The sequence below is a fragment of the Cricetulus griseus genome, chromosome 6 (genome assembly GCF_003668045.3).
Source record: "Cricetulus griseus strain 17A/GY chromosome 6, alternate assembly CriGri-PICRH-1.0, whole genome shotgun sequence".
Taxonomy (NCBI): domain Eukaryota; kingdom Metazoa; phylum Chordata; class Mammalia; order Rodentia; family Cricetidae; genus Cricetulus; species Cricetulus griseus.
Genome location: NC_048599.1, coordinates 65,528,679 through 65,541,327, shown reverse-complemented (window position 1 = coordinate 65,541,327; position 12,649 = coordinate 65,528,679). Strand labels below are relative to the sequence as shown.

The window sequence follows — 12,649 nt, the reverse complement described above, 5'->3', positions numbered from 1 at the left end:
TGATGTGGACTTTGTCTGCTAGGAAACTTCAGTTCTATTCCTGGGTGGAGATATTAGTGATGTAAAACACATCTACAGTTTCACTTCAAGGTCTAGGATGGAAAACAAATACTAGAGAGAGGTATGGCTGCCTGGATAACATAGTGTGGGGTTCACATAATGCTGACCTTTTCAATCTGGGGGCAAGTGGTTGAAAGAAAATCTTTCCAAAGATTTCTGCTGTCAGGGGCATCATGAGAACATCTTACCGAAAGGGGCCAGAGAGCTCCAAACTCAGGAACAGCCACACAATCTCTCTTAGAGGGTACTTTCACCCTACAGGTGTCCATGTGTGCTAGAGTCCTAGCCATAGGGCCTAAGAGTCCTGAGCCTGCTCTAAATTGCTCTTAATCCTGAGGTGATTCACGGCTTTGGACCACAGTGTACTTCAGAGTGGTAACCTACAATATTGATAATTACTGTGTGCGTGTGTGTGTTTTCATGTGTTTGCATGTGTGTATGTTTTCTGTGTGCATGTGTTTGTGTGTTTATGTGGGTTCACATAAGCACAAGAACATGCATGCAGCTGTGTGTGGACGCCAGCAATTGGTCTTGAGAGACAGGTTCTGTTCTTATACTGTAACTAGACTGGGCAGGCTGGTCAGAAAGCTCCAAGGATCTGCCTGTTTCTACCTCCCCACACTAAAATTACAAGTGCCTTAATCACAATTCCTATCACACCTTCTATTTTTCCTAAGTCTAGAGTCCATTAGTTTGTCAAAGGTGTGTGAGACCTCCAGGATTTAGAACCACACTTTAAAAATAATGGTTATCCTGCAACCAGAGAAATATAATCTACCCCCAAAATGTGAGGGTCGATCAGGGAGGAGCAATTAAGAGCTGCTGCTTGTCAGGTTCAGACCTTCTAGAAGGTTTGGTTAGGGAGGTTGGAGTCAGGTTTAAGCAAACCATTTGCTTGAACCCAAGTAATGCTGCAGTGGAGGCGGTTCATTTTAAAGCACTATTCTCTCCGTGTCCATCATGTTCTCATCAAAACAGATCCACAACTCAAACTTGGCTTCTCACAATCTTTGCTTTCCTTAAAGGTGGAAGTGCCGTAATAAAGCCTCACACTTCAGCTTTAAAAGGTAGTAACAGCATCAATATAAATAAGGCCCCAAAGATGAGTTATGAACATGGAGGAACACACACATTTATTGTATAAAATGTCAAGTAGAAATGTTAAAAGTCTCTGGACACTGAAGTACAATGGCAGTGCCACTGTAGAAATGCTGGCAAAGAATCTGGTGACCCAGCCTGGGAAGCAGTCAGCAAAATTGTGTACCAGGCTGTTGTCTCTTGTGGGGTGTTGTAAGTTAAGGGACCTGCAATGCAGCTATGAAGATCCCAGGTGGTGGTGAGTAGGCAGACAGGGTAGGGATGTAGGTAACCATTTTCTGTTGACAGCAAACTTTGTGAGAACTTGGTGCCTTGGCCCACTTGCCCTGCTGGGGCCACCCATGGTGTAATGGTACCTCTATGTGGGGATGATCCTTCGGCACATTCACAAATGTTGGAAGGCGTTTGCTGAACCACACTGCAACGTCTCGGTTCATATTCACAGCAAAAGGCTCAAAGCCCTCCTGGAGGCCACACATAGTATAAAATTTGAAGGTACTGGCATCTGTCCCAAGATTCATGCGGCCAATCTGTGACAGCCCCAGAGAGCAAATGGGTACAAAACCTGCAGGATAAAGATTGTGGCTTCAGTGCAGAGGTACCATTTGGGGAAAACGTGGAGAAGGTGGAGTTGCACTTCTTGTTCTGATTGAAAGGTCCAGGAGTTAAGAGGGATAACAATCCCTGTCTGTCTTTTTGACACACAAAACCAACAATGGGAAGCTGCCTGTACACAATTCTGCCCTTAGTTTATGGGAGAGAAAAGTGAATTTTGTTCAAACTGATTTGTGAAAAAAAAAAAACATGCAGCTAAGAACATTCTTAAGATGGAAAAGTAGAACAAATATGAGAAAAGGAAAATCTGGCTGGGCGTTGGTGGCTTACACCTTTAATTCCAGCATTCGGGAGGCAGAGGCAGGCAGATCTATGTGAGTTTCAGGCCAGCCTGGTCTCCAGAGCGTGTGCCAGGATAGGCTCCAAAGCTACACAGAGAAACCCTGTCTCAAAAAACCAAAAAAAGTAAAATCTATTATCTATGCCTTATTTAAAATAGGTTTTAGGGCCTGATTTTAGGAGCGATGGTTGAACAGTTAAGAGCATTGGATGTTCTTACAGAGGACCCAGGTCTGATTCTCAGGGCATGCAAATAGTTCACAAAATTCATACCGGCAAAATATCTATACATGTAAAATAAATAGAAACAAATTTTGTAGCAACAATAAAGACATGGTGTTTGAGAGGGCACACCTGTAATCCCAGCCATTAGGAACTCAGACAGAAAGATCCAAAGATCTAGGCCAGTCTATCTACATAGGGCGTTTGAGGCCAGGCCAGACTACACAGTGAGACCCTGTACTAGAAAATAAAACACAACTAAAAACAAAATAGACAAAAAACAAACCAAAACAACAAACATAAAATAAGAAAATGTTCAACTATATGATATAACAAATATGTGAATTTCTTTATTATAGTAACTTTATATCTTAATTATACAAGCTTCAATTAATTAAAAAATGACAGTGTATCTATTGATACTACTCTTATGGATCTAAACAACTGTTTTATGATTGGATTTGGGGCCTGCCCCATTGGAGGGAATCCATGTCTGGCACTGTAAACTTGGCCCAAGGAAGAGCAGCTTTTAGGTCCAAGTGGGGTAATTAGATGCTATTGTTCGGCTCCACTGATATAGTGTCAAGCTGCCTTGTAAACATTTGTATTTATACCCATGGAGAATGTTACACTCATACTTCAACAGACTCTCTTTCCATTGAATGCTGGTGAATGCTTGAAATGTGGAGAGTAGGTGGTATAAGAGTGCTCATCCCTGAACAAGACATTGATCGCTTACACCACTCCCTCCAAAACCATTGGCAAGTGGCAGTGGGAAGAATGTAAGAGCCAGAAGACAGTGAGTAGAACTGTGACATTCCATCCTCTGGGCAAGACACAGCCATTGTAGTTATGAACACATTGGTAGTATGGATGTCTACATGGAGTCTGCACAGAAATAGGCCTATCAATAGTCAGGCATGAATGGAGGTGGGACTCAAGGGACTTTACCCCTCACTAATAAGTTATTTGCTCTTGATAGATTCAGCAACTGTGGTAGTTATATCCTTAGTTGTGTCCTTATTGGTAACCCCATGCGTTCCAATGGATAGTTCCAATCTAATGGTCACAGTGATGACCCTTATTAAATTAAGTGGGTCTCAAAATCAAACCAAAATTCAAGAATCTGGGCAAGGAACTCCAAAGGGTGAGAGGTCACTGACAAGGATGGGGAGCGGGAGAGGGTTGTGTGGGGTGTGTAATCAGAGTATATATACATACATGCAATTGTCAAAGAACAGAATCAAATAATAAAAAAGTGCCAGTGCAAATTGTTCAACTGTTCTGAGCCTCAGACTGCTCATCAGTGAAATGAGAAGAATAGTCCTTTGTGGTTTTTGTTTGTTTGTTTGTTTTTTGGTTTTTCAAGACAGGGTTTCTCTGTGTAGCTTTGGAGCCTATCCTGGCACTTGCTCACAGAGATCTGCCTGCCTCTGCCTCCCGAGTGCTGGGATTAAAGGCGTGTGCCACCAGCACCCGGCCCAGTCCTTTGTGTTTTGAGAGTGCTGAATACTAAGACTATATTGCTGCTGGTTTATAAGCTTCCACTCTCTTGTCTATTGTCCTCCTCACCTACAGAGGAATACAAGAGTCAAGAATGTGTCAGAAAAAAATTACACCCTTCTCTCCTACCACTACTGTCATCTCTCTGAGCTCACTTCCATGACCCGATCATATTTAAAAATTCAGAACAGACCAAAGCAGAAGTTCAAATTGTCGGGCTTTCTTCTTTGTGGGTTATTTATAAATCATAATTGTAGACCAACAAATCAGGAAAGTAGGGAAAGCACTAATTATCTTGGATCTGGGAGGATGCGGGAAGCAGGTGGCTGGAAGACAGCTGAGGCTGCAGAGAGAACCAGGAAGGGAAGGAACATCTCTGAGGCTCATGCCTCATGCAGGCACTGGGGCTCCTCACAAAGAAAACTTGTACCACTCCTAGGAGAAGTGGTTTTACTGTTAATATTTTTTAGTGTATGAAATAAGTGTTTCAGGAAGACATTTTCATCTTTTCTGGGAAACAAAAGGACAATTTTGAGAGTGTTATGTCAAACAATAGGACCTTTTTATATTGTTCATATGTATCAAGGCCAAACTGCATTCTTGGTAGAGTTAGTACTTATATATTGTCACCTAAACTATTGTGTCCCTATTATATACAGGCACTTTAGTCAGATAAGCTATGGGGCCCACATGTCATGATGTTCTTATGTAAATCATGTCACATAAGTAAAATATGAGTTATTTGCATACTAGTTGGGTGCTATTAGGAAATATGAATTTATTTTGGATACAGATGTGCTTATTACCATTATTAAAACTAGAGGACATTAATGTCCTCCTAGCAGAATGATAGAGTCCTCTGATGGTCACCAAACATTGGGGCCAGACCTCTGGTCCTGTCACTCCAGAGAGGGAGTAGACTGGTTAACCCAGAAGCTGCCCTAGCAATGCTATGCTTGCTACTTATAAATGAGTTACCTGGGAATCTAACTACAGAGTAGAACAAAGATTACTAGATGTTCCTAGTTCTTCAGTAGGACAGGGGGCTCTGATATAACAAGTAACAAGACTTCACTGAGCCTTCTCTCCCTCCCTAAGGAACTTGGGTTTTTCATCATTATTAAGAGATAGCACTCTTAATAGCACAGAGGTTGAAACTGAAGACTTGAGGCACCAACAGACTTACCCAAGGTCATGAGAAAAACTACCAGTACAAAATGATCTCATACCCTCTGAGTCACAATCCAGCTGCCAGTCAGCATGATAGAAGGAGATAGATGGTATAGGGATGAATGCCCTGGATTTAAATGGCAGTATGTCCCCAAGTAGAGGACATCATATTATAGAGTGGGTTGGAGACCTCTCTTGGGGAAGGCTGGACACAGTAGAAGAAATATAAAGGCAACAGAAGTCACCAATCCTAGAGCAATGGGAGGTAAATGTTGGGGACCCCCTGGCGGGCTAAGTGGGTAGAGCTGCAGATACTCAGTGATGCAGTAGGAGAGAAGGTAACTCTAAGGATTCAATCAGGCAAAGGATACTTAGGAAGTCATAGAGGAAAGATGGATTTACATGAGGCACTTTCTTTTGGAGAAGCAGATTTGATATCTGGCCACATTTACTTAACTCTCTCCATCCTTCCAGCGGGCTCTAGCTAACCATCTCACCATCTTGGGACATTTCAGCTCAATGCATGAATATTTCATGTAACTTTATAATTCTGCATGATAGATAAGGGAGAGGGTAACAATGATGCAATAAACTACAACAGCAAATAATTCTCTTTCTGGATGTTGGGCTTAATGCTCTACAGAGTTACTTCTTTATGCCCATTTTTTATTTTAAAAATGTAGTTTTCATTTTACATACCAATCCCAGTTCTCCTTCCCTCCCCTTCCTCCACTCTCCTACTTCCCCCTTTCTCATCCCCCATCCACTCCTCTGAGGGTGTAAGGCCTTCTTTGGGGAGTCAAGAAAGTCTGGCATATTAAGTTGAGGCAGGACCAAGTCCCTACTCCCTGTATCAAAGCTGAGCAAGGTATCCCACCATAGGGAATGGGCCCCCCAAACCTAATTCATGCACCTGGTGCCACTGACAGCCTCCCAACCCAACAGATCAAGCCACAAAACTGTCACCCACATTCAGAGGGTCTAGTTCTGTCCCATGTGGGTTTCCCAGCTGTCAGTCCAGAGTCTGTGAGCTTCCACTAGCTAAGGTCAGCTGTCTCTGTGGTTTTCCCCATCATGATCTTGACTTCCCCTTGTTCAAATGATTCTTCCCTCCCTCTCTTCAACTGAACTCCAGGAGCTCAGCCCAGTGCTTGGCTGTGGGTCACTGCATCTGCTTCCATCAGTTACTGGATATAAGTTCTATGATGACAATTAATTGGATTAAAGTGGATGGCCCATTCAGACACCTTTTCCACTATTGCTAGGGGTCTTAGCTGGGGCCTTCCTTGTGGAATCCCGAGAATTTCTCCCTAACCCCATAATGTCTCCCTCCATCAGGATATCTCTTTCATTGCTCTCCCCAAACACTTGGGAGACAGAGGTAGGTGGATCTCTGTGAGTGCAAGGCCAGTCTGGCCTACAGAGCAAGTTCCAGGACAGGCTCCAGAGCTACAGAGAAAACAAAACAAAACAAAACAAAACAAAACAAAACCCAACCAAACAAAAAAAAAACCCAAACCACCATCACCAAAACCAAAACTAAAACCAAAGACCCCAAAACCCCGAAACAAACAAACAAAAACCTTTCTGCCCATTTTACAGATGAGGAAAGCAGGATTTAGGGAATTAAGTTAACCTGCTCAATTTTACTAGGCAAACTGCAGCATCAGTGTGTGAACAATGTGGCCTGAATAGAACTCCAAAGCAGACATCAAAGGTGGAAGTCAGGGTAGCTGTTTTCCAATTCTATTCTAAACTCATTTGCTTTGTGGCTAGATCTTCCTTCCTTTTGCAAATGCTGCTGAGTCATGTAGTTCACTGTTTTGCCTCTAGATTAGTCTATTGAAAACATACAGTCAACAGGCCCCTCATGCCTCTCAGAGGAACAGGTCTACCTGTACACAAAGGTTACATGACTCTCTGGAGTTTATATGGATAACGGGACCCACTTGGCAAGGCCATGTGATATTACCATTAACATAGCTGTTTATTGTCACATATAAGGACTGTCACTACACGCATAGACCAACCAAGCTGTAGCCCAAATGAGACTGGAACTACAGTAAGAAAGGTAGATAATATGAGCAAAGGTGCCATCTCCCTCTGCCACTTCCTTACACTCAGCAAACAAATGTGAATATGCAGACGACTTTGAAGAGGTTCAAGATTGCATGCAAATGGAATTAAGTCAAACCATGCATACAGAACTGCCATCCTAGGGAAGGAAGGAGAAGAAAGCATGAACTTAAAACTTTTAGAGGATCCCAGGTTCTGGTGAACCTGTTATCACATAGGTGGTATCTCATACTAGTTTTGTGATTAAGAGGGCTTTTTGTTTGTTTGTTTTTAAAGTCTCAGGTCGTTGATGATTGGAAAGAAACAATTATCTGGAAAATCCAGATGATGATTGATTGCATTCATTTCAGTCTGCAGACAGACATGAGGAACATCACTAGCAGTAGTGCAGACAGGGGTCTGGCAGAGAGGTGGTTAGATGACCCTGGAGCATTCTTGGGGCATTTCCCTGAATTTCAACCATGGCATGTGCTTTTATTCTTTTTACTTACTGCTACACTCCAAGATGGAATTCATGGCCAGTCTCTGAGCACAGCCCCTATCTAGAGAGATAATACAGGACCCCTTGGCATAAAGCAACAGATGGCAGGGACACTTCCATCAGATCCATTTTTTTCTTCTACCTCCTAGCTGTTAGCAGAGTCCTGGAATTTTTTAGACTTAGACAGACCAATGGGTAGGAACAGCAAGGAAGGCTGCTCTGTAAACTCCAGAGGCAGGATATGTCCCCAGGGGACTGCACACACTAGTTCTGTTCCAGATGTCTCATCCCCAGGTCTGGCAGGGTCTTCAGGATCTTCTCTTTCTTTCCCTCCAGTGAAGGGAATGTGAAGACTAACTGCAAAGCGTCTGAACTACCAGATACCTGAGGCTGTGATGATACTAAGAGCTATGGTGGTCTAGGCCAGGAACCAGGGCAGGAAACAATGGAACAGCTATGAGCTTACCATTTTTGATGTAGAAGAGGATAGACAATGAGTGCATGATTTTTCTGAGACCAAGGAGAAACTATACCTTGAATGGTTCTTATTCTTTCACCAGAAGACCAAATAGTTCCTACTGAGGATCTAGGATGACACACTGGTTCATTACAGAGGGCATTGTGCCTTAAAGTGATTACAAAACATTATATGTTTAGTTTCAACAGATGGTTCTCTTAAAAGTCAAGGCAAGATTCGTTGCCTGGTTCCACATTTTGCGAGGAACAAAGAGATGTCGTATGGTTATCACTGGCCTCTGGGCTGTTGTTATTAAAGAATGACACATCAGCTTCCTTTCAACCATCCCTCTGCCAACTCCTGCGCTATTGCAGAGCTGAAAGAGCCTTCCAATTATCTTGTCTCTGTATTATTAGAGCAGATACAATAGTACAATATTATATACAAACATATTACAGTACAAGTCTATTATCAGACAGCTCCTTAATAATAGAATTTGTTATTCTGAAGGTCAGATCGTGTCCCTGCACAAAAAGGCATCTCTTTCATGACAGCACAGGGAATCTTTGAAAGCTGACTTACTCTCAAACAGCATCTCTCTGCTCAAACACTGCAGAATGCCCATTTCACAAAGTGAAGTCCAGGGATGTTCAGCTCAGGTTAGACATGAATTTCTTGGATCAGAAAACAGAGTCTTGACATGTAAGGCCATGATCTACACCTCATCCACCTTGCAAGCTCTATCGTTTATACTTTTCATATATAAATCTCTACCTTCTCACTGTTCTATCCCTTCCTGAAGCTTCCTGTCATTACAACACTAGCCTCCTTACATCTTGATGGGCTTATGTTTCTCCTTTGACTTACTCACTCTGGATTCTTTATTCAACATTCGATTCAGATGCCACTCCTGTGAGATTTTTTTCACTCTGCATTAGTCACTCTGCCATTTATAACTCATGTTCTGGGTTATTAGTCACCTTTCCCTGTATTCATCTTACTTACTCCACAATTAGAAAGGAGCTCCTTTGCATTGCTATCACTTGCCTTTGCTCCTGTGTTAAACTACTGTGTCTCAGAATGTAAGATGAGTGCAAACCACCAGAGCCTCTGGGTAGGATGCAGGTGTTGATTCTGCTGCGTGTGTGTGTGTGTGTGTGTTGTGTGTGTGTGTTGTGTGTGTTTGTGTGTGTGTGTGTGTGTGTGTGTGTGTGTGTGTGTGAGAGAGAGAGAGAGAGAGAGAGAGAGAGAGAGAGAGAGAGAGAGAGAGAGAGAGAGAGACACTGCATTTTTAACATGGTGGGATGTGGTTTTGTACTTAATGCAAAGGTATACAAACTTCACAAAATTCTCAACACTGAAAGTCAGACAAGATTATTATCTTATAAATGAACCAAAGGCAGGTAGATACACAATCCCCTTTTACTGTTATACAGTAAAAGACAGAAAAAAGTATTCATCTTTGGACTCTTTTCATCTTTGGACTCTTCCTACACTCCATGGGGGAAACACCTGGATTGTCTAGTCCTTCATTTTCTTCCTGAACTCATGGATACAGCACTGCACATGGTGGAACCCTGAGGTGACTCCTCTACAGTGCTCTGATATCGTCTGCTGCATTCCCTCTCATTTGCATCCAGAGCTGCACAGTTGCCATTCCTTCTGATGGTAATACCACATCTTGCCACTCATCTCTCCAATTAGGACCTTCTTCAAAATGGGGTTTAAACCTGTTAAAGGGCATTAAAATATGTCCCCCATGTGGATTTATTGATTCCTTTTCTCCAGGAAAACAGATTCAGCTTCAACCTTGCTATTTCCAAATACTAGATTCTTGGAAACCTCTTGAATGGTTCATCTGGACATGCACACAGCAGAGAAGAGGTACCTGTAAAAAGTATGTCTTCATAGAGCAAAAACATTCTGTAAGTAATAAAAATTTCTATCATATAAACATGGCTTTATCTATTTTTATTCGCTTGCTCATGCAGTTACATATCTAATGTTTTTGAGACAGACTCTTGTTTTTATAACCTCTCCAGAAATTCTGTGCTACAAATAGTCCTAATCATTTACAGAGGGGGAAATGAGGCTCAAAGAGGTTAAGATGTCACAAGAAGGCAGGTGTAGGACAAGGACTCTTGTCTCCAGACTCCGAACAGCATCCTTCCTATCTGAAATTATGAAGCTGAGTGCAGCGCAGCACACAGCTCAGGGGCAAGCACACAGCCCTGTTATAGCACTGTCAGAATTTCAAATCTGGGAAGAACAATGGAATTTATTTCATCTATCCTATTATTTTGATAGATGAAGAATATAAAGCCCAGAGCAGTCAGGCAGTCTCCACAGGAGTTGCACAGTTTAAAGGGAGCAGGTCTGCCAGTTTGTAATCCAGTGCTCTTTCTCCATATGCCAACAATCTGTATACAACTTGTACGGTCATGCAGACAGAAAAATAATAAGCTCTAACTGCTCCTTTGTGTCCCTGGAAGCATTGTACTGATTGTCCTCTATCCATGGCCAATAATAAGTACAACTCTGCTTTGATTTCATAGTGTTTGATTTTCAAAATAAATTATATTTCATTCAAGGCAACAGCTAAATCTAGCTTTTGTGTTCCAATGGTTCCCATCAAAGCATCAAGTTCAATTACACAAACATGCAGAATGACAATTCAAATAAGAATAAAAGGATAACCCTTTAATCCACGGATTTTTTTTTCTCTCCTGCCAAGGACGTTCCACTGTACACAATTAGCATTTCCATTGTACTAAAAGAAAACCTGGGGAATCTTAAAATGTCAAGGTACAGTGCATGGACTTAGCCTCACTATAGAATTTATATTTACAACCACACACTGACTATCTCCATTCTTTGTCTGATTCTTTGAAAATTGCAGCATAAGGGATGGTCATTTGCCTTAGTGTTTTGAACATGCAAAGGATAGTGTACTCTCAATAGATTTCTATGGAGCTCCATCAGCTTGCCTGGGTTTTCCTTCAACCCCACAGGGTAAGGGAGGGTGAAGTGTTGGATTTACCGTTCTCAATCTCATAGTCAGCGAAGGCAAGTTCAGAGCCTTTGTTGGTGATCAGCAGCTCCCCATTCAGTGTGAAGATCATGGAAGCATCATCCAGGTTAATCATACACCCAACCACATCTCCGGGCTGCCAAGTTCGTCCAAAATACCCACTACCTTGATGCCAACGCTGACCCTGTAAGACAAGACCACAGACTTAGAGAAGAAGAGAAAAAAAGGCCCAAGAAGCTCAGAAGCTGGACATATGGCCATAGCAGCAGAATCTCCTAGTTTCAGGTGGCAGATGATCTCTATAAAGAGTCTACCATGCGTAGCTCATAGAATGAAGGGAACTGAGACACACAAGTGTCATGAGATAAGGTGGCCCAAGTCTCCTGGCATAATCAGTCTTGACAATAAACACAATTCTTTCTAGAGCATATGAAAGAATCTCAATACATTGGCTTCATAGTGTTAGATGGGTTACCTCTGGAGCAGGTTGGGAAATGGCAGAAGTGGAGATGATTACTAAAAGGATGTGGGATATAGTCTTCCCCTTTCCCAGAATCAAAAATAAAGAAGCAATCACTATGCAATATTCATTCAGTGTCTATTATCCAGGGGTGGTAGCTATTTTCTCTAAAGCCCAAGACCCAGACATCAAGTTAATTCCAGGTTCCAAGGAAAACTCTGGAAAAGTAAATTTGTACTGACAAGTGTGGCTACTGAATAGACTTACCCTGCTGCCTTCAAACACGAAGGCTTGGTCATCAGCACCCAGTTCGATGTCAGGACGACAACCTGGCCTGGCCCAGCCAACACGCATGTCTCCTCCAGTTACCACTTCAAATTCAAAGTACCACTTTCCAGACTTTACTGCGTATGACCGCTCTACCCGGAAAAATCGAATCTTGTCTATGCTGACCTTCTCAACTGCAGGGTCAGCTACTGTGAGAAGCAAAAGATGGGGAGGAGGGAAAGAGATGTCACAGACTCTTAGTAATTATGCATTCCTCAAAGGACTTGATGTCAACAACTAAGAGGGTCACAGATCTCTCAATGTCCAATAAGGCATTTTGTTTACACTATGACACTCATCATTATTGTCATGACATCACAACAATAACAAGAGCCACCATTTACTGAATATTGACTTCATAGTGATTTCTTCATAATAACCTTATAAGGTCAGGATGAAAAAACTGAGGGTCAGAGGGATTAAATCACTTGTTCAGCATCATATTAAACAGGATGAGAAGCTCCAAAACCAGGACTGATTCCATTTCCATCTCATGAACCACTGTGGCCTTTGGCACTTCCAGGGTAAGCTGGTGATTTTGACAGTAATAGAATTGAACTTGAAACTGTCATTTCATGACCTCTAAATAATCTGCTATTCAAGTTTTGGAGGAGGAGAGAAAATAAATGTGATTTGATTCTGTCGCCAGGTATCCTGAAAAGCTTAGCTACCCTAGAGAAAATGTATTCACCATAGGGCTGGGTCACAGAAATGAGCATTGTCAAAATATCTGTCAGTAGACATGCACAGGTTCAAGCCAGATGGGTCTCAACACTAAGAGGGGGAAGTAGACAAGAGCTCCTATCACTAACCAAGAGGCTATCTCCAACTGGCAACTACTTGCAAAGAAAAAAATAGTTCTTTCCAATG

At 42.2% G+C, this 12,649-nt stretch overlaps 1 protein-coding gene across 1 annotated transcript in view; it reads right to left on the bottom strand.

The window, feature by feature from the left end:
• Positions 1 to 12,649, bottom strand: part of Ryr3 (ryanodine receptor 3) — a 465,461-nt gene that overhangs the window by 205,766 nt on the left and 247,046 nt on the right. The window contains 3 exon segments of the mRNA XM_035447052.1: positions 1,515 to 1,723; positions 11,002 to 11,176; positions 11,720 to 11,928. Coding sequence (XP_035302943.1) covers positions 1,515 to 1,723; positions 11,002 to 11,176; positions 11,720 to 11,928 — 593 coding nt within the window.